Source organism: Diplotaxodon limnothrissa, linkage group LG2 (assembly GCF_057381915.1).
Source record: "Diplotaxodon limnothrissa isolate DT_005_m linkage group LG2, D_limnothrissa_male_GT1.1, whole genome shotgun sequence".
NCBI lineage: Eukaryota > Metazoa > Chordata > Actinopteri > Cichliformes > Cichlidae > Diplotaxodon > Diplotaxodon limnothrissa.
The window spans coordinates 26,070,985-26,097,418 of NC_140597.1; the positions used below are offsets into that span (position 1 = coordinate 26,070,985).

Here is a 26,434-nt window from a genome sequence, read left to right on the forward strand (position 1 = left end):
GGTTTTTCTTTGTCCTCTTCCAACAACGGTGTTATGTTAAGTCATCTAAAAGTGACTGAGTAATAAGAAGGGTTGGACGATACCTTCATTATCATCAAAGATTTGTGTCATTAAAGTTCTTTTATGTACAGTGTTCAAACTAATTAATTAATCAAAGCTAAAGTTATGAAGACAAATTTGACAGCACAAATTATTAAGTGTCACCTATCTTTTGTATCCATTAGCCACTGACGAGCTTCATATTTACCTTTACTTTCTCTTCTACCCACAAGCAAAGACAGATGAGCATACTCTGCAAACATTCACAAACTGTGACCAAAATGAGAAATCATGCCTCCAAACACACTCTGTACAGCAAATATTAATGAATGCATAGTATTTTATTCCATGTAGTGTAAACTACATAAAATGTAGTGTAAACTTAATTACCCACCTCTGCCCTCCCCAACCAATTAATACTAGTTTTTAACAATTCCCAACCTGTTAACCTTATTTAATTAGTATTCTTATATTAACTGTCTGACAGTGATTAACCTTCAACAGGAATTTAAGAAGCCGCTGTAAATGAACAGCCTGAGAGCAATTTAGTCACAGAACTGTTGTTAGTTATTTGCCATTACTGTAAATGTTGCTGTACTTGAAGCTTCTCTGCAGAATTGACAATAATTACTAGAGGCTCCATTTTTTACTAATTTCCTGTCATCTTATAGTGTCATACTGAAACCATTGAGCTAACTGGCTTCAGACTCTTGCTTTTAAGAAACAAGTATGGAATAAGTGGGAGAGGGAATATATATATATATATATATATATATATATATATATATATATATATATATATATATATATATATATATATATATATATATATACACACACACACACATACATACATAGTCGGTGACAGTACAATTTAAGCTGTTACCAGCTGTTGGTTAGTGCTGAGGGATGACTGCACCCTGGTGGTCCCTCATAGGCTGTTAACTTCACTTTAATTTTAAGCCAACAAATTTTAAATAGTCCTGTGCTGCCATCCTGTGTTTAGTACAAAGAAAATAATTATTTTAATGTGTCAGAACAGGCCTTTCTGGATGTTAAAAAAAAAAAAGAGAGTGAGAGAGAGAGAGAAAATAAAAAATAAAAGAGTAGTTCTTACATATCATTTATCTATTCATCTATAGAATTATGTATGGTTCTGCCATTTTTTGCCTATGGGATCTCAGTATGTGCTCTTCTCTACTGGTATCATTGATTTAAACACTGTAGCACAAACACAGATTTGAACCCACAAAAGGTGTACTGGTCTATTACCACTCATCAACGGGAAGTAGGATGTCAGATTTTTCTGACAAGTCAGTTGGCTTCTAAGGCTGACCTTTGTCAGAGCGTGTCTCCTCTCCCACCCTCAGATATAACATTTCAAGCAAAAAGGTTAATTTTGAGGGCCTGGACAAATTAGAGAAGGTCAGAAATCGTCTTCCCCCTTCACAACATTACAAGGAAACAAACAGCTTATTAGAAAGATATGCTTGAAAGGCTGAATCAGTGTGTGACTTGAAGAGCATTGAAATATAATGAGCTCCAGAAGGCATTCACGTAGGATAGTGTGGATTATTTAGAGACTGTATGTAGGTTTCAGCAAGGTTTGAGTTGAGTCTCAATATAACCAGGTTGCAAGATATGATTAATTTTGTTGTAATTTTTTTTTTCAATTCTGTGTGCACAATGGATTGGGCTAAATGAAGAACCTCAAGACTTCAGCCAGTAGGTGGTGCTGTAGTTTCCTCAGAGACCACTTTAGAGACAGTGATCTTAATATAACGTTGATGTAATCCAGTAAAGCCCAAAGTCATCCAGTAATGTGATGTCACACATTAACACAGTGCTTACCAGAGGTCATTTTGCTTAAATCACCGCATCATTTCAAGGGTTGGGCTCAGACTGAAAGGGCTAAGTGCTTATGTGCTTATGTATCGTACTATATGTTGGTGCAGGGAATTTATAGCACAATGTAGCAAAAGTGAACATGACTGGCAACATGTTATCAGTAAATGAAGTACCACTCATGCCATATTGTGCAAAAGTTTTGAGCCATTTTTCCTTATAAAATAGAATTTTGCACTAACAAGGAAATTCCCAAAGACAGAAAATCTGTGGCACCAGATGCTATGAAGTGAGGAATACAAAGGTATAACTTTTAGTTTAAATAATCATCAATATGTGCAGAGGAGGTCAGGAGAGATGTACACACGCATCTATAAAACACAGTGGAGGCTCTGTCATGGCTTGGGACTGCGATTCAGCCAGTGATGTTTGGGATCTTTTGAAAATTTATGGAATTATGATGCAGAAAAACACTGTCAGATTTTGATCCACCATGCAGTACCATCTTGAAAGTGTGAAATGCTTTATTTTTGCAGCATGATAATGATGCAAAAAAAATGACCACTGCAGTAAAAATATATCTGGATTCAAAAACAAACCATTGAACACGTTCACTCATAGATTGTCCTCCAAGACCACTGACTACTACAGGCAGCTAAGTTGCCTGGGAACGTTCAGGCTTTATTGAAGACTAAAGGTGGTAATACCAAATATTGACTTCAACCGTGTTAAAATTGTACAAACAATTGTACAAACAATCTATTTTCATTTTTTTCATAAAATATATAGCAAGAGGGAGAGATGTGCACAAAAAAGAAAGGAAATCGTAGATAGAATTTATTGGGGATAAAAGAATTAAAATTTATGAATGATGTCATTTCATATCCAGTCACTTGATTCCATTCCAGGTCATGTTGACTCATCATCTATGCTGATTGGAGATGAGCTGTTCTTTTTTGAGATGGGTTTCCTCAGCAGCTGCCATCGGCAGACTGTAACCGTACCTCTGGGAAGATTAGAGAGGAATGAGTAGCGGGCTTCATGATGTCAGGAAAGGACCATGAGCTCCTCACATCACAACTTTATTAGTGTACGATGTAATCAAGAGCTGTTTGAGCACCAAGTGAGTTAGGTGGAAAATAAAACCACCCACATACAGCTGCTAATGAGTAATAAATGATTAATGATTTCCCCGTTAATCCTCTTAGTTTAAAGGATAGTAGAATATTGTTTTTAGCCTAGCACTACAAAAATTCAAGAAGAACCAGTTTATTGACATTAATACATGCATGCAGAATAAAGGTGCATATTTTTTTCATCATAGGTGTTTTTATTTAATTTTTTGTGTCCTATCAATCCCAAATTTTCATAACTTAGTTGGCCACACTTTTCCTAATGATAGACCTTTTTTTCTATGTCTGCTTTCTTGGTTTTTTTTTCAGTGTGTAACTACCAATTTGGTGCTCCAGGGTAGCTTGCTCAAAAGCACTTAATTCCACCTTTGCAATTTTAATAAATGGAACTATTTACAGTATTTAGTTAATATTTAGTTAATATATTTGCCATGGGTTCTAAATTGGAGTAATGCACAGTATCCAGGGGTCAGTCATTTTAAGGAACAAACACTTCAACTGTGCCAACCGTGACTTCACCTTCTGGATGGGGAACTTCACATACGGGAAGTTATCAGAACGTTGGAGAAGTTGCTGGATCTAGTGTACCCGAGAGATGGGCCATAACCTGGTCTGCCACACATGAAAACAAGAGTTGATACAATACTGGGATACTGCTACATTAAAAGCCCCAATCAAAGCAGCGATGACCTTCTCGGGAGTGAGGAAAACTCCACCCGTTGACTGTTCAATGCTCAGCTGGAAAATCTACTCAGCAATGGTTTTTAACGTTTAACTTCCCAAATCACAGAAAGGGAGTTACCAACTGCTTGCTCCTCCTGTAACATGTCAGTATAGTATGGGGAAAACTGTGTGCCATAACTGCCTGTTGAGTCTGATTAGTTTTAGATGCTTGTAATCGTTTCTGCAATAAGTCAGATTGGGAAGAAAGGGCTCCCTTTGATTGTTGTCATTATATTTTTGGGCAAAATTTCTAGGCCCAGCCAAGATGTGGGGGGATGGAAGGCTCAGTGGTGTCATTGCGTCTTTTTTGCAGATGATGTGGTTCTGTTGACCTCATCAAGAGATGGCCTCCAGCTTGCATTGGAACACTTTGCATTTGAGTGTGAAGCAGATGGAATGGGAATTAGCACCTCCAAGTCTGATTGCATGGTTCTCATGTGGAAAAAGGTGGAGTGTCCGTGACGAGTTTCAGTATTTCAGGATCTTATGTATGTTTGAGGGGAGGTTTGACAGATGGATTGGTGTGGCATCTTCGGTAATGTGGATATGAAGCTTGATTTACAGTTTGATCTATGTTCTGACGCTCACCTATGATCACAAGCTCTGGATAGTTGAAAGAATGAGATTATGGATACAAACAGAAACAAGCTTCCTCTGAAGCATGTCTGGGTTGTCTGTTGTAGATAGGATAAGACGCTTGGGGATTTGGGAGGGACACAGAGTAGAGCCACTATGAATCCACATCCAAAGTAGCCAGTTGGACGTGGTTCAGGCATCTGACCAGAATGGCTTCTGGGCATCTCCTAGATGAAGTGTTTTTGGTATGCCTTAGAAGGAGGAGGAGGTAAGGAGGCCCCAGGGTAGACCCAAGACATTCCAGAGAGATTAGATCTCCTGGCTGGCTGGTTGTGTGTTTATTTCAGTTATTTCATATTGGGGTCAAAATCATGCAGTTTGGGTTTATTATGTAAGTACAACACATAAAATGTTTACTTGAAATTTCTGTGACACCAGAGTCACATGATGGTATATCGACTTTGATGCAATAATGTTGATAAAAGATGTAAATTGTATTAAAGAAAAGCAGAGTTTCCTTTTTTTTATATATCATTAACTAAATTAATCATATTAATTACATAAGTAATAATGCTTTGGGAAATAAGATTTCTATTATAATTATTACTATCATTGTTGTTGTTGTTGCTGTTTATGATGGACCGAGTTGAATTAGCAGGAGTCACAGGAATTATTAGAAAAAAGGGTTTTCATTTATTTAACCCAAAAAATTATTTTACAAAAGTAATAAATGATGAGCTAATAAAAGAGGTCAAAGGAACAAAATTAAACTCAGGCAAAGAACTCCAAACTCAACAAACCAAAGGAAATGACACACAGGGGCAGTAGCTGGGTCAGACCACTATGACACAACAGGGGTAACTAAACAAAACACAATCAAAACCACAAAAACTATGCAACACAGTCTAGCTTTTTAATAAACTAAACACCAAATAAGAAAATCAAAACCCACTAAACCCTAAACTCAAATATTTAGTTAAGTACAAAAGCTTTTTTAATTAAAGAAAATACACATTCTCCCCCTTCAGCAGGAAGTGGTGGTGCAGTCCAATCATCCCTCTTTCTATTTAACTGCTTTAAACCCTAGCTACCACTTTTTGTCTGGCAACTCCCAGGGATCATGAAAGGTGAGAAACAGGTAAAAGAAACAAATATTAGTCACAAACCAAACAAAGTAATGAACTGGTATGAATACATGAGTAAACTAAATATGCGTGCTTACAAATAGAACAAATGTATCCAAACCAATCAATAAACTACTGCAAATTAAAGTGTGTTGTTTTAAATGAAGAAATAAAGAATACAAAAGAGTTACTTAGACTTTTAGAGTGTGGCCATGGGTTTGGCCATCACATTGTTGTTGGTGCTTCCCACAGTAAATTATTATATAAAGCAGGGGTCTCGAACTCCAGACCTTGAGGGCCGGTGTCCTGCAGGTTTTAGATGTGTCCTTGATCCAACACTGACTTAATTGGATAAATTACCTCCTCAACATGTTTTGAAGCTCTCCAGAGGCCTGGTAATGAACTGATCATTTGATTCAGTTATGTTGACCCAGGGTGAGATCTAAAACCTGCAGGACACCGGCCCTCGAGGCCTGGAGTTCGAGACCCCTGATATAAAGAATCTTCTCATGTTACATTCTTGTCTCTATATAAAAAATGAAGAAATTAGAAATAAAGAAATAGTAAATAGAAAATAAGAAGTTTTGTGCTATGCAAGTTCTTTTAAATTCTATATTTTATTCTATATCTTCTTTTATTGATCACTTTTATTGATCACTTGTGAATGTGTGTGTGAATGGGTGGATGACCGAATGTAGTGTAAAGCGCTTTGGGGTCCTTAGGGACTGAGTAAAGCACTATACATATACAGGCCATTTACCATTTATTTCAAGCATTCAATTAAAACAAAGTGATTAGCATGATCCAAAAGAATAGTCACTAAAAAAGCATATTTCACCATGGCTACACTGAGTTTTGTGGACATTTTAATTGCTTTCATTTAATCTGTATTTTTTTCTAGTTTCACATGAATTTATATTAAATATTTGAATATATAGAGAGGATGTGATATAAACAGGCTATTGTCAAGAGTAGTGACCTCTATTTTGACAAATGCAAATATACATTTCTATTGTTTTGTTTTAGTTTGTTTGTTTTTAATTAAGTGCTGCTGATATACTGTCACTATAAGTTATTAAAAGTGTATACATTAGTGTACATTACATTAGTACATTAGTGTATACAGTTCCATGGTACAGTTTCACATCTTTCTAAAACAGGAAATACTAGGTGTTACTGTTATAAGTACTGGGTGTTTTAATAACTGTATGCAATCTCTTTCCTGTTACCTTACTTCCTGTTTTGGTGGTTTTGGTGGTTTTTGGGGAGAAGTATATCAAAGTTATATGTAACTGCTAATGCTAATATGTACTTTCCTCACACTATTACACAGACACTGAGAGAACATGCACAAGATGTATGACAGTTTATTTATTCACCACTGCAGATGCTTAGACCATGAACAGCAACGACACCCTGTGATACTTTGTGGAATGTGGCATTAGTCCATGGCATGTCTCAGTAAAAATAAACCGCTATTACTTAGTGAACTTTGATATAATGCTATACTTATTATTTACTATAGTGACAAATGAAACAAACAAATAAGTACAGTGATAAAATATATCATTTTTCAGTGAAATACACTATACACATCCATTAAATGTCGTCGTGTTTAGTAATAGAAGCAGCTCGACTCCTCTTTTTAGCATTTTGTGCATTGTGTCTCCGGCTTACTCAGCAAAACAGGGTTTAAGGCAATCTATAACAAACTCTTTGTATTAGATGAATAATTAATCATTTTATGTTTAGATGATCTACACAAAACAGCTGTTTCTTGTTAGTGTTTGCTTTCCTTTTAGTCTTTTCCCCTTGAGAACATTAATATTGATGACATGAAGGGAGGCTGACCAAGCTCTCAGTCATTCTCTCACCACCACCACCACCTCTCTCTCTCTTCCCCTCCCTCTCTCTTATACCCACACCCTGGATGCAGGCAGGCGTGCACACACCGGCAGAATCACTCAGCTTCCGTGCCCCTCTCTTCTCTCCATCTCGCTATCGCTGTCCCTCCCTACTCTCTCCACCGGTGGATTTTAGCCCACTGCTTCGTGGAACGTCGGTAAGAATGATTCATCTCTTAGTATGCTCTTCATTTCTGTGTTTCTCTTTGGTTCTGATTTTTTACCAGGACTCAGACAAAGGATTGGGTGTGGCTAGATGGGCAATGGCAGCAGAAAAAATGTGGGAAAAGGGATGTTGAGGACACTGATGGTCATAGAGATAAAGATACAATATTACAAATTGTTTGGATAATTGGATTTAACAATGAATCGGAAAGGGTGAGAATATCACTGCTAATATTAATATTAATGCTAAGCTTAGTGTATATACATGTCGCGATAAAGAAATGACTCAGTGCGCCATAAACATTCTGGATGTGTGCCAAGCATATCTATTTCTTTGTCAAAGTGATTTTCCTAGGCCCCATTCAAATTCACACTAGTGAGGAGATTGCCGTTGCTTGGTTTGTAAATGACTTGCTGCAGGCTTGTGGGCTTGTCATATTTGCACAGAAGACTCTGACAAAGCAGCAGTTCAGACAGGCATGACTGGGCTAGACTGTGAAAGGCAGATTAGTCAGACCTGAGGCTAGCCTAGGAATAAAACTGCAGTGGAGCCTGTGGAGCATTGCCTATATCCACAAGGCTGCAGGGGTGGATGCAGTAGGGTGAGAGAGAGAGAAAGAGAGAGAGATGATGCAGAGGGAGAGAACAAAGACTTTAGCCTTAGAGAGGTAAAATCAGGGACAAAGGAAAGAAAATACAGCTGGGTGAAAGCAAGCACATGTTGACTACATCTACGTTTTGGAGAAGCCAATGTGAAGCCGTGTGGGAGGCAGCCACCACCCATGTTCATCCATGTGGATGTAGTCTGAGCAGCACATGTAGTAGCCACTCCCTTTATGTACAGTCATTGCAGAGTTTATTCTAAAGGCTAGACAAAGCTTTCACAGATTTAATGGCTCCTACGATGAACTTTCAGATTGCTACAATGATTTTGATCACATTATGCTGCATTATCAATTTAAGGCTCGACAGGAAAGGTCAAATGTGTGTGCTCAGGTATCTTTCTCACCTTTGCCAGCCAAAATGTCTGACAAGCCTGACATGACCGAGATCGCTCGTTTCGACAAGACGAAGCTGAAGAAGACGGAGACAAAAGAGAAAAACCCTCTGCCCACCAAAGAGAGTGAGTGCTCGTTGTGCGCCGTGTGTTTCTGATCACTGTTGAAGCCACAAAGGCTTCGTCGTCTGCAATCATTTGTTACTGTCAGTAGCTCCTCATCATCACTTCCTGTGCTATCGAGAGACCGCATTGTCAGCCGGCGGGAGCTCTGAAGCAAACAGCTGCAATGTCATCACACATTTTATACACAGCAAAATCAAAAAGCAACATCCTCACACACGTTTACTGAACAAGAGCCTACCAACGGTTGTGTTTCTCTCTTCTTTTCTAGCCATTGAGCAAGAGAGGAAAGGCGATGCCACACCTTGACTCAAGCACACGAAGAAAAGAAGCTGAGATGCGGCAACAAAAAGCACTTTCTTTTGATTATTACAGTATTTGAATCTCTTTCATTGTCTTCAGAAATGGGTGCTCTTAAGCTCCCCAGGGTGCTGTTAAGGGTATATGGCATCCTCACAAGGGAGCCTCTGTAACCAATATTAAAACTCCAGCCTGGGTGCCTGTCTTGTGCTGTTAGCGTATAGCTAACATGTCTCCAATGTTGCCAAACTGGGAAGTGGTGTAGTGATGTAGCACAGAGAGACAGGCAGGCATCCAGGCTATAGGGCTGGTGGGGAGCTGGTTATGGACATGGGAGTAATTGAAGTTAAATCATGTGGGATGTTTTCTTAATCAACTTTTTACTTTTATTTATGAAATAAAAATGAAGACATGGAACCAGTCAGTCCTGTGCATCTTGATGTCTCGTTTTTACAGATGTGCAAATCAAGACAATCACAAACACAGACACACACTGTATTTATGAGGCAAAGAAATAAAGCAAATGACTCACACATTAAAATATAGAAAAAAATGTAATATAATGCTGGTGTATGTTTTACCTACTAATGTATGTTAGAGTGCTAATGTTAATGTGATTACAATAAACCAGCATAAGGTTTGGGATCAGAAAATATAGTGCTAGTGGCTAATCAGCCCAAGGTTTTATGGGGCCTTAAGCACAATTTGATTCTGAAGCCATCCCCCACCTCAGAAGCGCCAGCGTTAACAATATGTGGTCCATGCTTGATTTTTTGTGCTTTGTACGCCTAACACAACCCTTATCGTGGCTTATAGTGCACTGGAAAGCACCATAGGCAGATGTTGTTTTCTATGTTCCGAAATGTTTCAGCAAAGCTTCTGAGGAAATATTTTAATCAAGCAGTAGAAGCAGGTCTTAAAAATTAAAACACGGAGCTAACTGAGGTGTAACAATGCTGGATTATAACAGCAAAGACTCCAAAATAAGGCTGGTCTATAGAACAAAAGGCCTGTTTCATAATGGGACAATGGTAGTCAAATATTAAGGACATACATTTTCACCTGTTAGTTACTGAGCAATAACAATTATCTTACACCGAAGAACTAGCTAATAGAATTTTTTCATTATGTTAAAATGATCGTTATTTAGGAACATAATCCAAACACAAAGACCACACATGTTCTCTGGGCTGTTATAACTGACTAGTAAGCTAAAGGTAGGCTGCCAACCATAATGCCTTTGATTCACATACAATATAAACCAAGCTCACCTTACTTAAAGGTTCATTTTTGTTTTTGTTTTATATGTTCAAAATTTATATTCCACGGATGAAAAAAAAAAAAAAAATATATATATATATATATATATATATATATATATATACACATACATTTACCCGCTAGTTTTGTGTGACATTTAATGAGCTTGAGACTCCCCCTGGTGGTGTGGAGGCCTCAAGCAGCTGTGTTGTCTTTTTATGCCCTTATGCTGACTCTTGTAATGTTAAACATGAACTACTAAATTAAATAATAAATTAATCACACACAAACACAAAGCAATATTGAAAATAGAAATATAGTAATTGAGTAACTGTTCAGAATAATTCCGAATTGGAAATTATTCCAATTTATTTATCACAGTGGCTAACATTTCAGGCTACCCTGTCTTATTTGCTATTACTTGACTGATAGACAAAATAATCTGTCTTCAATAACAAACAATTATAATAATCATAACAATAATTCATTTAGCCTTTTTTTAAGAAAACAAGCGCTAACTATTCAGGGGTGCAGGCTCATGTAATAAATAGAACAGCGTTAGGTTTTATGGTGTTACTAAACCAATACAATCTGTCAATCTTGGCTCTAGAATAGAATATAATTAATTGTTAGTTTGGTAGAGAAGTATCAAAAATGTGAAATAAAAAAATACAAACTGCACTACATTTGAAGAAATAGTCACTAACAAACTAAAAAATAATTTTTTTGACCACGTGAAGATAAAAATGTATGTCCACATGGTCTAAAAAATCAGAAAGCTGATGTTCACGCTTAGATTTGTGACAGTGTACAGAAGGATGATCTAATCAAGCGCTGCGGTTTCAGTGTGAAAACTACCACTAACTAAATAAATGCAAAATGAAGAGAATTGAGAGTGTAAGATTTTTACAGGAGACAGAAAAAAAACCTACAAACATTTCTAAGCAATGTTAAACACGGGTCTGATAATCAACGTCAGAATTCCCTGCTATGGTGAGATCTGCAGCTTCCATTTCAACTTTGTTGAATTGCAGTTATGCTCTTGGACTGCTGTATGGGACATGCCTCACTTAGAAAACCCTGCTATGAAGTTTTGTTGCCCTTGCACTTAATGATACACGCAGGAGTGTGACGCATTAATATAGCGGTACAGCCATACTCCTGTGTCCAAAGATCATCCCTAACCTGACCACCATCCACAAGTTAGGACTTCCAAACCATGATTCTATAAAAGACACCAGCCTTTTCACATATTTATAGACTCTTAAACGCCTGACGTCTGCTGCTGAGCTCGGTGAATCAACTAAAATTGGAGAAGAAGTCAGTCAACAAAGCTGACGGTTAATGTATCCACAGTCGTAGTGTATTGTTTTAACTGACAGCATTTTGTCCTGTTGAAATGATTGTGTCATTTTAAATATTAAAGTTAAATGGAGCAGTTGACAGAAATAGCTCTATGGGGGTGGGGACCGTTACAATAGCACGTAATGATTTGTATTGTTAAATTTGATTGCATCACCTGCGTTGGAAGAAAAAAAACGTGAACCTGAGTATGGTGTGAAAAATAATTTCATTCCCCATATTCCTGTAAAAGGCACTGGTTACAGCTATGTTTTGACTTCTAAATTGATGTTCAGAATTATTAAGTAAACATTACGGTGACACCAAAAATGACCAGTAAACCCACCCTAAACTCAATATCAGTGATTTATAACCCCAAATCTCCGCCTGCGGGTGTTGCTCCTGTCACCCTGCCTCCGCCTGTCAAACTTCTCACCTCCCGAGTTCTGATAGACCCACTTCTCGTACTTCACACTGCAAGCCATTCACCAACTCTCACTGGTCTCCTGTGTCCGAAATTTATTTTAGCTCAGTTTTACTAATGCATATTCACTTCACCACTGTCAATTACTTAAAAGGGTACGTGTGTGCAACACGTTCTCACTCCCAAAGTGTGTAAGGTGGTGGGTAAAAAAAAAGAAAGAAATTTTCTATGTGCTCCTTGCAACATTCGTTTAAAATGTCACCCAATAAGCCCGGTGTTTTGTCCTGATCTGTAGTCCTGAGAGTTTCGATACTTATGTCGTCATGTAGACACGTCCAGATTGATTGTTTCTATCAGTAAATCCATTAATATCGTTAAAGGTTCTCTATTGGCTTAAGCTGTTCTCTACTATTCTCAACTTTTTGAGAGTAAGTCAGACCGGGGGTGGGGTGGGGGGTTTCAGTCACGACCTTAGCTGATATCTAATTAGTGGGGATTATCTACACCTCTCCGCTTTTTGTGCAGGCTGAGTGAATTATTGTTTTAAGGGATTTTGAGTGGCTTAAAGGGGATCTGACAAGTCCGCTGTCCAAGTCGCAAGTAAAAGTATGAAAAGACAGAAACTGGTGGTGATGATTCCTTGATGAGGGACATGATTATGTGGGCTAAAGCGAGAAAGCGAATCAGCGGGATTAAACGTGATCAGCCTGAAAGGATCATCCAATGCTTAAACCTGCATATAACTTACAGTTTTTTAATATTTTATCAAAAGTCAAACTAAACATATTATGAAATAAAATGACCTTGCAATGCTACATTTTAATTGTCATAGCCCTTACGTGTCTTATGTGTCTTTACTCGTGTAAATCCCAGACTGTTTTCGCACCAAGTTGTTTCCCAGGGAAACATCTATTATCCTATTATCACAACGGTGCCAATTTCGCCGATGTGTGAGGCGGTATTTACATGACTATATACTGTCACTCCTGAAAAGCTGTAAGGCTTTGTAGTACCCAGTGTCCCCATGGGATACTGGTGCCATCTCCCGAATGTTTCAAGTGATTTTATTTATATTATCTTTTAGCTAAGCTATCTTCGATTTGTGTGCACATAAAGATGAACAATAATCACCACAATGAACCCATACAGAGATTACTTTTTGTGTGAATAATGATCTTCTATTAGTCAAAAATAATAATTTTATTCTTAAATGTCTCCAAATCCGGGGGATTATTAGAAGATGGTTTTAATTATTCTATACGTAGTGCTCATATGGATTCACATATACTGACACACATACATATACTTTAAATCCATGCATATACTTTGTTTTTATAATTAGCATCAGAGCCTGGGAACAACAGGTGAATTCGTCTGCGTTGCTTCTTTGAAGTGCACTTATGCACCGACAATTCCTATTTGTCCATGGGAAGCCCCAGCCAATGTCGTTGACGCATTTCACAGTAAAATGTTACTTGCTGGACAAATCTGTCTGTCAAAGGGGGCACGACCATATAAATATCATGAGCGCCGAGTAGGGCGACAAACTTCAGTCGCCTCCTTCTTTTCTTGGCGCTCACATCTGGAATACGTCACACTAGCCTCTGCTTGGAATACACACGCTATGCAACCACTGAATTTCTCTGCAGTCTTGGTTCTGTTCCTGTGTTGTCTTTTTCAGCTGTCATCTGCTTGGTATGTCCTTTTTTTCTCTCGTAAAGAAAGTTTTAAATGCTATAGTTTCTATGGGTTTGCAATTGGTAAAATAACTTACAGGTTTAACATAGCTATCTTTTTTCCCCTCTACAGGACCATGAATAATTTCTTGATGACTGGACCTAAGGTAATACCATTTAAGATTTTAAGAATGAGTGTTGCGTAAAAGCTGTTCCTTCCAGCCAAATTCTATGTAATTAGCACTAACATTAATATTCATAACTTCCTTTCCTTTCTCATCCAAGGCCTATCTGACCTATGCCAGCAGCGTGCGAGTGGGCGCACAGAGTGGGATACAAGAGTGTAAACGCCAATTCGCTTTGGAGAAGTGGAACTGTCCAGAGAACACGCTTTCTTTGTCCCCACACAACGGCATGCGGAGTGGTAAGAACTCTTTTTGAATCAAATCTATGGCAACTAAAATTAGTGAGGTCGTGCGCTTTTTTGAGAGCAATCTTGAAGCGCCTGTGCGTAAAGTGCTTTTCACGCACAAAACTAGAACTCATCAGTTACGCATTATTCGTGCCAAACTGGATATCCAAGTAAAAAAATCCGGATTTCTTTGTTTGTTATTTATTTTAGCCACAAGGGAAACTTCTTTCGTCCATGCCATCAGCGCTGCCGGAGTGATGTACACGCTCACCAAGAACTGTACGGCTGGGGACTTTGACAACTGCGGCTGCGATGACTCCAAAATTGGACAGCCGGGTAAACATGTATTCCATGAGCATTCTATCCGCGGTTACAGTAAGCGATTTCTAAATTGGCTTGTATTCCTACAGCGAAATAACGTCATGTGCTATTTTGTCTCAGGCGGTGTGGGGTGGATTTGGGGAGGATGCAGTGACAATGTTGCTTTTGGGGAGAAGATCTCCAAACAGTTTGTGGACGCGCTGGAAGATGGGCATGACTCGCGCGCAGCGGTCAACTTGCATAACAACAAGGCAGGCAGACTGGTAAGATTTGATCTTAATATTATTGACGGTTTTTTTTTTTTATGTCAATAGTGTTCTGACACAGCGTAATAAATGAAAAACGAGATCGTTGTTTTTGTTTGGCTTTCTGTTTATTTTTTGGTAAAACGTTTGTGCTCTCGACAGGCAATCAAAGCAACCATGAGGAAAGCCTGCAAATGTCACGGAGTATCTGGAAGCTGCACCATCCAAACCTGCTGGATGCAGATGGCCGATTTCAGAGAAGTGGGCAACTACTTGAAGATGAAGTACAAACATGCAAAGGAACTGGAAATGGACAAGAAAGCGGCGAGAGCAGGGAACAGCGCGGACAACCGAGACGCAGTCACGCACACTTTTTTGAGCGTCGCTACAAGGGAACTCATTTACCTGGAGAGTTCTCCAAATTACTGCGTCAAGAACCAGACCCTCGGACTCCACGGTACAGAGGGACGGGAGTGCTTTAAGGAGGACAAGAACATGTCCGAGTGGGAGAAAAATAGCTGCCGCAGATTGTGCAATGAATGCGGCCTAAAAGTGGTGAAGAAGCGCACAGAGGTTTTCACCAGCTGCAACTGCAAATTTCACTGGTGTTGCACAGTTAAGTGTGAAAAATGCAAGCGAGTTGTAGCCAAATACTTTTGCGCGCACAAAAGTGGGAGGAAAAAGAACAAAAAAGGCAGGAACAGTGCGCATCAACAATGACTGGGATCTCTTGCAAAATTTGAACTCTTCACATTATTCGATAAATATGATTTTCATCATATTAACCAGTTTTATATTTACGAACTACATGAGAAATTATTCTGCATCACATGAATGTTATTTAAATTTTTTAGCTAAAGTCCTTTAAAGCACCTTTCCCCCCTTTAGTTTTGAATGGAGTGTGTATAGGTCAAATTTTGTCTTGTGGACCAAAATCTCCAAGCATTGGAGCAACAGTAGCAGTGTTGGGAACTTGGGAGTTCCGAGGATGTTTGTTCGCTGTTTATCACGTGTGACTACTGAAATTGGTTTAATATTTAAAAGTCTACCTAATAATTATTTAAAATAATAAATATTTTTATACAATACACGTAACTGCCTCCCAGTTTGTCGGTGGTAAAATTCTGAGTCTTTTAGTCTTATATGCGGGTGCCTTGGTGTCATACAGTCTTTGGTAGGTAAATAAATTACTTCCTAATGCCAACCTTTGAAGTGCGAATAGGCGTCTCCTGAACCAGTCACCCAATCAGCTTTCTCGGGTCTCAAGACAAAGAAGAAGACTTATTTGGTCCTCAGTCAAGTAAAGGACAAAGCTGCAGCACACGGGGTCAAAATACCTACATCTCTATAAGCAGGATAACGACAACGGGATAGGTGAAGATGGCGCAATCAATTTTTTGGCTGCTGTTTGTTTCGTGTAGAATCAATCCTGGATACGCTTGGTAAGACATGTATACACTAGTTGCATGCATGCTTTAAAATAAGTGAACAGAAGACAGAATTATATGACTTTTATTATTATTATTATCATTATTATTATTGTTCTCAGGGTCGCAAGCAATTTTCTGATGACGGGGTCAAAGGTATATATACATATATATTTGATTGCTTTTATTGTGGCAACATTTTTTTCCACATTTCAAATGTAATAAAAACAAAATAAAGGACAGACTGTCACTGCCTCTTCTGCAGGACTATCTCACCTACGCAAAGAGCGTGCAGGTGGGCACACAGACTGGCGTCCAGGAGTGCAAACGCCAGTTTGCCTGGGATAGATGGAACTGCCCCGACAGCGCAACCCAGCTTAAAGGACTGAAACGAGGTAGTTATTGTTTTTCTATTGAGCCTCAAGTTTTATTCGGCATTTCCAACCAAATGATTGGTTTTCCCAGATTTTCCTGGCAAAAAGTAATTTCCAGTGTTTCTATGCTTTTTATGTGTTAATTAAAGCAATTAAATCAATTAAAATATCTTTACAGAACTATTGTTAGACTTGTTGCAATCTCTGCTACGCCCCTGGCCAGACCTGCCTTTAAAATACTCTTTTACCCGTGCTTGAATATGCACACGCACACCCATGGATGTGGATCTATTTTTCATGTTTTTGATGCTGATTTAGTTGGTGACCTTTGGACATGTTGACCTTTATACCACTTTATTTTTCTTTGTACCTTTGTAGTGTGGCCTTGATTATCACAGAGTTATAATAAAAACAATGCAACATTCTACACGTTATTAGTCAATGCTGGTTATGTATTCTCCTATAAGAGGCTGTGGCAGTAGACCTTGTATGTTTCCTCTCATTCAGCCACCAGAGAAACGGCTTTCGTTCATGCTATCAGTTCAGCAGGGGTCATGTACACTCTGACCAGGAACTGCAGTCTTGGCGAACTCGAAAACTGTGGCTGCGATGGTTCAAAGAACGGAAAGCTTGGTGAGTCAACGTACGAGTTACAGCGCCATTTGTCAACATGCAAGTTCTTAATTAATGATCTTTAAGTATTCAAAACTGTGTCGTGCAGGCGGTCGCGGATGGTTGTGGGGTGGCTGCAGTGCTAACGTGGAGTTTGGAGAGAGGATTTCCAAAGAGTACGTGGATGCGGAAGAGACGGGTCAGGACTCTAGGGCTGCTGTCAACCTCCACAACAACGCGGCTGGCCGATTGGTGAGTTGTTTTCAAACGACACGCACTTCTTTACTAACCCTTCATCAGTCAGCGCTAAGGCATCAGCAGCCGTTAACAGAACCTTGTTTCCAACAGGCCGTGAAAGACACAATGACGCGTATCTGCAGATGCCACGGAATGTCTGAGAGCTGCAGTGTCAAAACCTGCTGGACACAGCTGTCCGATTTCAGAGCCGTGGGCAATTACTTGAGGATCAAGTACATTCACGCTGAAAAGCTGGACATCGACCAAAAGCGCATGAACGCCGGTAACAGCGCGGATATCCAAGGTGCCATCATGGACGCGCTCGGCAGCATCGCACAGTCAGAGCTCATCTACCTACAGGACTCTCCAGACTACTGCAGGAAGAACGCCAGCTTGGGGGCGCACGGCACGGAGGGCAGGGAGTGTCTGCTGCACGGACAGGGCTTGACGCAAGGGGAAAGAAGGAGCTGCCGCAGGCTGTGTCACGAATGCGGCCTGGGAGTGGAAGAAAAGCGCACGGAGGTGATGAGTAGCTGTAACTGCAAATTCCACTGGTGCTGTAAGGTGCACTGCGAGGACTGCGCCCACGTTACAGTCAAACACGTGTGCGGCAGGAAGGACGGTGGGGATGGAAAACGAAGAGATCGTGGACCCAAATGAAAACGACTGCGTTTATGGATTTGTCTGTTTGCACTTTCCCCCCTCTTTCGTGTATGATATCCTAGTGTCTATTTATTAAGAATGCTGTAATTAAAATAAAAATGTAAAAAAAAAAAACCTTCTAAATATTTGTATCTACAATTTCAGTTTTTCTCTAGAAGAGGGCCACCACAGTTTCTGACACCGCGCACGCACATAATAAGAATCAACTGCATGCATTTTAAAAGGGGGATTACAGGGATAACATCGTGCAGTTTACGCCACACCGAGGTGTCGATCCAGCGTTTATCCGCCACCACTTTGATGTCAATGTGGATTGATTTTTATTCAAAGAGCAAAGAGCCTTTGAAAGACAAATTAGGGAAGCGCTTCCACCATTCAAGTTACAGTGTTTGGTTGGTAATCGGCGACACCATTGCCCACGCTAGTCTTTGTCACATTCCAAATGGAATGGAAATGTGTCTCAACACATTAAAGCTAAAGCCTGGTGTTTATTCGCTGTTACATGAATCTTGTATATGCAATCAGACACTTATATAAAAGTATGACTCACTTTTTTCCCCTGAAAAGCAAGATGATTTCTAATCTTATCATCTGCAAGTAATTAGGTATTAGTATTAGATCTATCTCTGCTGGCATGTCAGTTTTTCTCTCCTGTACCCCCTGTATCTCCAAAACCTTGCCTCTCAGCTGGATGTGTCATAAATCTGCCACTGATTCCACTAAATGACTGATGGCATGGATATTACCTTCTTCAGGGGGCCCATGGCTGGAGGGGAAGGCGTAGGGGGAGGGAATGTTAACAGTTATGGGTCTGGTGACAGGTCTGTTTCACTATCTTTACAGAACAGTTACTGTTGCACCAATAAAAACACAGAGATAAGTGAGAAATTCTGACATGAATTATCAGACTATCTGGTGTCTCTACATCATAAAGCCCCGAGACCTGGGGCAAAACAGCGAATGCATTTCACTTTTTCAGTTTTCAACCATGTTTGCAATGTGAAATTAGGCATGTCATATTAAATCTAAACACAAACACTGTGGCAAATAGTTACACAACTCTACAAATAAACAGACTACTGTTAGCGTATGTACTGTTTGGGGACAAAATTGGGTTCTAACACAACCAAGGATCAAAGAAGCATAACATCAAGTTAAATTCCTGGCTGCAGAAGCAAACAAATAACACTCTCACCGACCTGAAACGCTCCCTCCCACACTTCCCATTTGTCTGTTTCCCCTCTAGGGATGTCCCGTATTTCCCATGCTGTCCTGCTGTGCGTTAATGAAGGTTTTGCCCCACTGGAGGCCCTCACGCTTTATCTCTACTCTCCAGTGAATACATTACTGGTGCCATATTGTTCCCATATGATGCTCAGCTGTGCTTGGATTTACTCTACAAGTGAGATGCCCCTGAGCAGACCCTGCATTTGACATTTTTTTCACCCACTAAACTGCATTTATTTATCTTTCAGGAGTTTTATGATTTTAGCATTTCAAACATTTTAGACTCAGTAAAGGAATATTTTTTTTAAGGAAGAACTTACATTGACCCATCACTTTTTATTATTTATACCACATTTGGTGGCAGTTACATGTCACAGGGGTATGTTTCCAATTCAGGATAAAAGAAGAAAACAGAGGTAGGGGGTTCTGCCACAAGGACCCCCCAGGGGAACTTGTGTATTCTCCCAGAGTGGCTCAGGGGGGTCAGAGCGTGATTGATCACCCCTTCTCATTGCTGCCCTCCTCTATCACCAGGGTGTGAGATACCAAGAGGTCTCACACAAGCTGCAGGTGGGAAAAAAGACAGAACACAACCAACAATAAGACTAAAAGGTAGAATGGTAATAAAAGTGTGTGTGTGTGTGTGTGTGTGTGTGTGTGTGTGTGTGTGTGTGTGTGTGTGTGTGTGTGTGTGTGTGTGTGTGTGTATATATATATATATATATATATATATACTATATACTATATATAGACTATATATATATAGTCTGCTGTCTGCTGTCCATTAAAAATTGACAATCAACTTTGAGCAGACTTAACCATGTGTTAGAAATGAAATCAACAGCCTCTGTGTTTACAGATCGACCATTTGCAGTGCATGCATGCTCTATTCATAGCTTTCTGACCACAGAAGCCTTTTACTCTCTTACACAATAGGTGAGAGAGTATAAAAAAAAAACACACGCATTCTTAAAGTGTGCTTAAGCAGGGGTAATTTTAGACCGATCATTTCACAGTGATGAGTAAGATGATGGCTGGCAAGTAAAGTCACTGTGTTATCAAGTGTAAGTTATCATTCACAACAGACAAGAATGAATTTTTCTAACGTTCCCTCAAAAGCAGAGGTGATGGGATGGAATGCCCAAACTCTAGCGGACTACATGCGGAAGGTGAGTATTAAAACTAGTTTGAAGGTGAAAGTAGAGATGTTTATACCTTCCAAGTACTGTAGTCTCTTGATTAACATTATTTATGAACATCTGATAAGCGCGACTGCATAATTTGCAAAAACAAAAGCTCACTTTTTAACCAAGAAAAAGATATATTTCCTGCTTTTTCATTCATGCCTTGTTTTAGTTGGTAACACCTTATCTAAAAAGTAGCATTTCACGCTAATTTAAGGAAACACCAAACATACAAGAAAACTTGCATGGTTTAAATGTGCTCAAAGCTTCACTCTCCTCTCAGCTTAAACTGCCAGGCTGTGACAGAGTAGTGACAAAGAGCAGCATAGATGGAGCACAGTTTATGGTAAGCGTGTGTGTGTGTGTGTGTGTGTGTGTGTGTGTAACATTTCTTTTTTTATTATTCTGAAATCACAATAAATCTGACTTTCATGATCTCCAAATCCATGTCATGTAGAATATGACAGAGTGTGATCTGCAAGTGTTCCCCTGCCTCTTTGTCCCGTGAGTCTAACTGAAAGTGTATTTCTTACACTGACAAATTACCCAACAATTAATATCTCTGAAAACATGAAAAGGTTCATTATATTGATTGGTTGCATGTTTTTTTGTATTAAGTATTTTGGACCCTAAATTAATAAATAATATAATGATACTTACCATCTTTGATAATATTTTACTTGTCTCTGTGCTGCACCTTTATAGAGTAATTACTAAGATACAAACTGAAATCAACAAAGAAGAGCGCAAGAAGGCTACTAGTCACAAGTAAGAGCGTAAACTACATACACTATTTATATCTTCAGCTGACTCTAAAACAGTTGCTCACCGAACATAAAAAAAAACCTGTCTGTTTTATTTTTTTGTCCAGATCAAAACCGCTGAAGTATCCGAAACAAGATAAAGGTCAGTTTAACCGTGTCTGTAACATTGTGCTACCATCTTTCGTAAGGCTTCACTGTCCTCTTTTTACAATTTATTTCACTACAGTATTTGTACAAGAAGTAGACGTTTGGGAATCTGATGAGTTCGTAAGTAAATACACTAGCCACTTCATTAGGCACCCCTTGCTTGCTTGTTGGACCCCCTTTTGCTTTCAGAATCACTTAATATTTGTGGCACAGAGTGCATCAAAGTGCTGGAAACATTCCTCAGAGATTTTAGTCCATGTTTACACGATGGCATTTTGCAGTTGTTGGTTCTGATTCTAATCGTTGAGTTTGAGAGGATCTGAGCTTTGTGACGTGGTGCAGCAGCCAAACTCGACTAGATGTTTTTCAAATCTTCTACTGCCTGACTTTGATGACCATGTGTGAACTGTTGCCTCAGTTTCCTGTTCTTAGTTGACAGGAGTCGTCTTCTTCTCCTGCAGCCCATCTGCTTCAATGTGTTGTGTGTTCAGGGATGCTCTTTTGCATAACTTGGTTGTATCGAATTACTGCTGAGTTAGTTACCATTTTGAACTCGGACATTCCACTTACTGCATATTTTCTCTTTTTCTGACCATTTTCTGTAAATCCTTTATCTATGTGAGGGAAAAACCCAGGGGTTCATCAGTTTCTGAAATATTCAGACAAGGCGATAACAATCATGCCACATTCAGCAGGTGGCTTTCAAGATGTTTGCATGCCTAAATGCACTGCCGTAAACGTGATTACCAAGTTGATATTTGTTTTAACAAGCAATTGTACGTATGCACCTAACAGCTTAATTACGCACCTAATACGTCATGTGAAATTTTTTTAAAAAGTTGCTTTTGTCATGAGTTGCACTCATGCGCTCTGCTTGTATCACATGTCCGGGCTGCGGTAAGGACAATGAGAGCGATGATCCAATCTATGAGGGTCCAGAACACGAAGCAGAGAATTACAACTGCAGTGTAGTTGAGCAACAACCAGGACAGGACAAGACAAGTGAAGCAAAGTACAAGCAGCCTGCTGCTGGAGACCTAGCGAAGCCTCCAAGACCCCCCCGAGGGCCAAAACCTCCAGACTGTCAAAGAGGTAAAGGAGAGCAATTCAGAATAATACTGTATAAAGAAATGCAGTTATATATGTAAGCATCTCAGTGCCTATATGAATTGGGGACACTTTCACAGAGATACTAGACTATATTAGACCTGTCTGTATGGGTAGAGCAGCCCTATTTTTGCTCAGAGATTAGTCTGAGACAAGACTGACAAAAACAAAGACTAATTTCAAGCCAAACAAAATAGACACTTTACCCCCAGGCTGACTCAAGACTGTGGCACCAATCAGTGACATTTGCTTTGACTAGTGTGACTCACTGGTAAAAAGAGGAATGACTTCAAATTTGCGGTTTGCTAACATTATTATGCAGCTTTTTTTGAGGCTGTAGCACTGAAAATGTAGCTCTGCTACAGGTTTCTGTGATGAGAATTTTATGCAGCATGTTATGCCTACCTACACTGTACAATTTCTTCTAAGGTTTGACTATTTATTTATTATATTTTTTGGAAGTAGCTAATTCTCCTGCTCCTCCTTTACCTAGTATGCTTTGAAACCAGAACTGGCATTAATGTGTCCTGAATGTATGATAACATGTGCACAGAACCTCTTCCTGATCCACCATTCTCTCAAAGAACCTTCAAACCTCCACTGCCATCAACCCCAAGGGGGGATCACATCCTCCAAAGACCGTTAAAACCAGCAGGTAACAAAAATGTGTTGAATCAAAAAGCTGAATTTACCAGTTATGATGAGTGTTGTACGCCCATTTCATTGAAAGATTTCCTTTTTTTTTTTTTTATTTATAAGTTCCTGCAAGTGTGCACTTAGACCGGAGCAAGAAGCCTGGATCATCCCAAAAAGACATTCCAAAAATAAGTATGCAACCTACAACATGCTGGAATAGTTATAGCAGGTGTCCTACAAAAGTGTTACACTGTTGTTACAATGTTTATCATTTCTATTTCACACCATCAACAATGTCCACAAGAGGGCAGTGCTGTAAAAGATACTATCAGCAAACCTCATCATCCAAAGGTGCCTGTGCCTACTGATGTGTCCAATAGGTAGAACAGCCTGAACAATTTATGAGCATAAAAAGACGTTCACTTTAATTCAATGCAACTATTTAATAATTGTGTGTGTTGAATCTCTCCTCTTTCAGGCCAAGTAAATTAATTCCAGAACCTTCAGGAGTGACACAATCTACAGAAGAATACAATTCGACACCAAGACTAAAAAAGGTATTAAAAAAAAAAGTGCGTTAAGTTATTTATACAAATGTGAGAAAACCCAATGGTCCAATTAAGGTTTTATTTATAGATCATGAGCACTTTCAGAAAGGAAACAGCAGATCACAATGCTGTACAAAGAGAAAGAACAACAGAGATGCTTATATCTTATACACTGCCTTTTATTAACTAGTCTAACTGGAACTGTCTGTGATAGCGCTACACTTACACTGACTGTTCTATCATGGTGCGCTCAGGGCTTGGATTCGAGTTGGTATGGAGGAAAGTTGACAAGACACCAAGCTGAGGCTGCTCTTCGGGAGGTCAACAAGGTCAGATGTTGCACCTTCTCATTCTAAAGCAGACAGAAAAACACACACACACACACACACACACACACACACACACACACACACACACACACACACACACATCTGAAATGTTACTGGATGCATAATGTGAATGTATGGGTTTGTGTATTTACATGTATGTATCTTTAAGGATGGTGCCTTTGTGGTGAGGGACAGCTCTAACGGCTCAGTCGAGCACCCCTTCACCCTGATGCTGCTGTATCAAGACAAGGTTTACAACATTAAGATCCGTCACCAAGGCAATGGCTACACTCTCGGCAGTGGCCTCAAAAACACCAAGGTAAACTGGAAGCAATGACAGCGTAATGTTACAAAAAAAAAATCAACATGCTCGCTTAAAGTAAACTATTCACATCTTGCGGCACGCCTCGGGGAATGTGTGATGCTAAGTTGTGCTGCACTGCATCATTAGGTCCCCGTCATTTTTTGTGTGTGCTGTTTGTGCTTCAGAGTTTCCCTGGGGTGAAGGAGCTGATTAACCATCACACACACACCCCGCTGCAGCTCATTGATGCCACAGACCAGAGTCATGAAGAGCACCCCCAGAGTTGTCTGCTGCACCCTACGGGACATTGACCAGCACTGACAACAGTTTTAATGTGCGTGTTAGCACCTTTCTCTGTGCTCATATATGCTAATCTGTGTGCATGCATGCATGCGTGGCCTATTCAAAATCTTTTTAAGAACATGTAAAGCAAATGTCACAATTTTCACTCTCAAAGGTCATTGTTATGCAATTCATCTTTGTGCTGCTCTCACTTGTATTTTTAGTAAACACAAAGAGAGATTTTTTTTTCTTACATGGGTCATGGTTTGTTCACAAAGGAGCACAGCATTACCTCCTTTATTCACACCTCTGAGGACTGCTGCTTAACTGCCTCTTGGATTTTTAGAGACGCCAACTTGTCAGGGTGGCCAACACAAACGATCAGATCACATTGTCTCTGATTGGTTCGCACTGCCGGCAGAAAGCAAATATCTTGTTTCACAGCTGTGTCAGATCTATCAAATATTATTACACTTTAAAACCACACAGTCTGAATTTAAAACCGAAACACAAAACATGTACTGACATATTAGGTTGCTTTCTCGTTTGTCTTGCTATTTCAAACAGCACTACTAATTCAGTGTGACTGACAACAACATATGTTTTTGTGTCCTAGATTTACATAGCAATGTAATGCAAGCCAAATTAGTTGAATCTGAGAGATGTGCTGATGGACACATTTGTCCTTTATTTAGTACATCAGGACTTAGCAGGGCAGCTCAAATAAGTCAAAAGATATAGACCAAAAACTGAGTGAGATATGTATTTGATCCCATACAATCAGCCAGAACTCAGGTTGTCCCCATGTGACACTTAATCAGTCAAACAATTATAGATACTCCTGAGCTCAACTCATTATGTATATTAAGCACACCTGTCTACAGAATTAATTTCTTCCACCAAAATAGAGACCAAAGAACTGTCAGAGGACATCAGGGACAACACTGTAGATTTGTACAAGGCTGTTATGGGCTACAAGACCATCAACAATAAGCTTGGTAAAAAGATAACAACTATTGGTGTGACTATTTTACAATTAAAGAAATATATAATGAACATTAATCGAGCCTTTGCATTTATTTAGAAGTGAAATAATGTTTTCCACTTAAGCGTCCAAAAATATTATACCTAAAACACTTTTACATTAACTTGAGTACACCTCGTATGATTTGTTGTTGGGGATAACTTAATTCATTGCAAAAATGTACTATATCAAAACATAATTTTAGATTAAACATATATATATATATATATATATCTATATATATATATATATATATATATATATAGATATATATATATTTGGGTCCAGGCTTTTAGATATTTAAGTGAGCAGATAAGAAAGTCACACTGATCTGACAGTTGTTGCACAAAGCTGTCCCCCGTGGCAAAAAAAAAAAAAAAAGGTAGCTGCATGCCTCACATCAAAGAGCTTGATGGACAACCACGTGTAAAACCCTTCAGTTACTCCTATCTACCAATCAGCAGAGCACAGTTTGACAGACATCATGTAGTATCACGCAGATCTGCACCACTGACACCGACAAGCAAGGCTGAGCCAGCCCATAATGCCCTTATAGTTATCACATTTCACATCTGGGAGAGGAGTTTCATCATCTGCTTTGCATATTTGCAAATTGATCAGCAACTTCACGTTAGTGGCAAAAATGATTGTTTTCTGACATTTTTGAAGTACCAAGTAAGGGAGTCAAACATACGTGCCAGACGATCCAAGGCGCTTGAAAGGGAATCTAGCTCTCTCATTATGTTCACCAGGTCAATGCAGGTGTTAGAGGTAGCTTCTTCTTCAACCTTCTTTGTGTTCTCCATCTGAAAATGAAGTTCATACACACAAAAAACAGTCAGTCACCTATCAGCATACACAAGGTAAATCAAATGTGACAGACAATCATGAATGGCAATGTTGTATTTCAGCTAAAAGTCATCCATAACAGTAAAACTAAAACACATATTTTACTGTTTAC

General features: G+C 39.2%; 4 protein-coding genes across 4 annotated transcripts; all 4 read left to right on the forward strand.

The window, feature by feature from the left end:
- Positions 1-7,395: 7,395 nt before the first annotated feature.
- Positions 7,396-9,339, forward strand: tmsb2 (thymosin beta 2). The gene is made up of 3 exons (XM_085369062.1): positions 7,396-7,502; positions 8,528-8,632; positions 8,901-9,339. Exons 2-3 carry the CDS (start codon positions 8,533-8,535, stop codon positions 8,936-8,938), a joined length of 138 nt encoding a protein of 45 aa, XP_085225188.1. The 5' UTR covers positions 7,396-7,502; positions 8,528-8,532; the 3' UTR covers positions 8,939-9,339.
- A 4,083-nt stretch (positions 9,340-13,422) lies between these two features.
- LOC146638509 (protein Wnt-8c-like) lies at positions 13,423-15,328 on the forward strand. The gene is made up of 5 exons (XM_085369052.1): positions 13,423-13,797; positions 13,916-14,054; positions 14,253-14,378; positions 14,484-14,626; positions 14,771-15,328. Exons 1-5 carry the CDS (start codon positions 13,423-13,425, stop codon positions 15,326-15,328), a joined length of 1,341 nt encoding a protein of 446 aa, XP_085225178.1.
- A 660-nt stretch (positions 15,329-15,988) lies between these two features.
- LOC146638510 (protein Wnt-8-like) lies at positions 15,989-17,918 on the forward strand. The gene is made up of 6 exons (XM_085369074.1): positions 15,989-16,050; positions 16,158-16,191; positions 16,301-16,430; positions 16,917-17,042; positions 17,131-17,273; positions 17,370-17,918. Exons 1-6 carry the CDS (start codon positions 15,989-15,991, stop codon positions 17,916-17,918), a joined length of 1,044 nt encoding a protein of 347 aa, XP_085225200.1.
- A 2,321-nt stretch (positions 17,919-20,239) lies between these two features.
- On the forward strand, positions 20,240-24,478 carry lcp2b (lymphocyte cytosolic protein 2b). Its single transcript, XM_085364207.1, has 11 exons — positions 20,240-20,317; positions 20,616-20,678; positions 20,790-20,836; positions 21,038-21,100; positions 21,204-21,229; positions 21,320-21,363; positions 22,146-22,335; positions 23,465-23,469; positions 23,789-23,863; positions 24,033-24,182; positions 24,353-24,478. Exons 1-11 carry the CDS (start codon positions 20,240-20,242, stop codon positions 24,476-24,478), a joined length of 867 nt encoding a protein of 288 aa, XP_085220333.1.
- Positions 24,479-26,434: the final 1,956 nt, after the last annotated feature.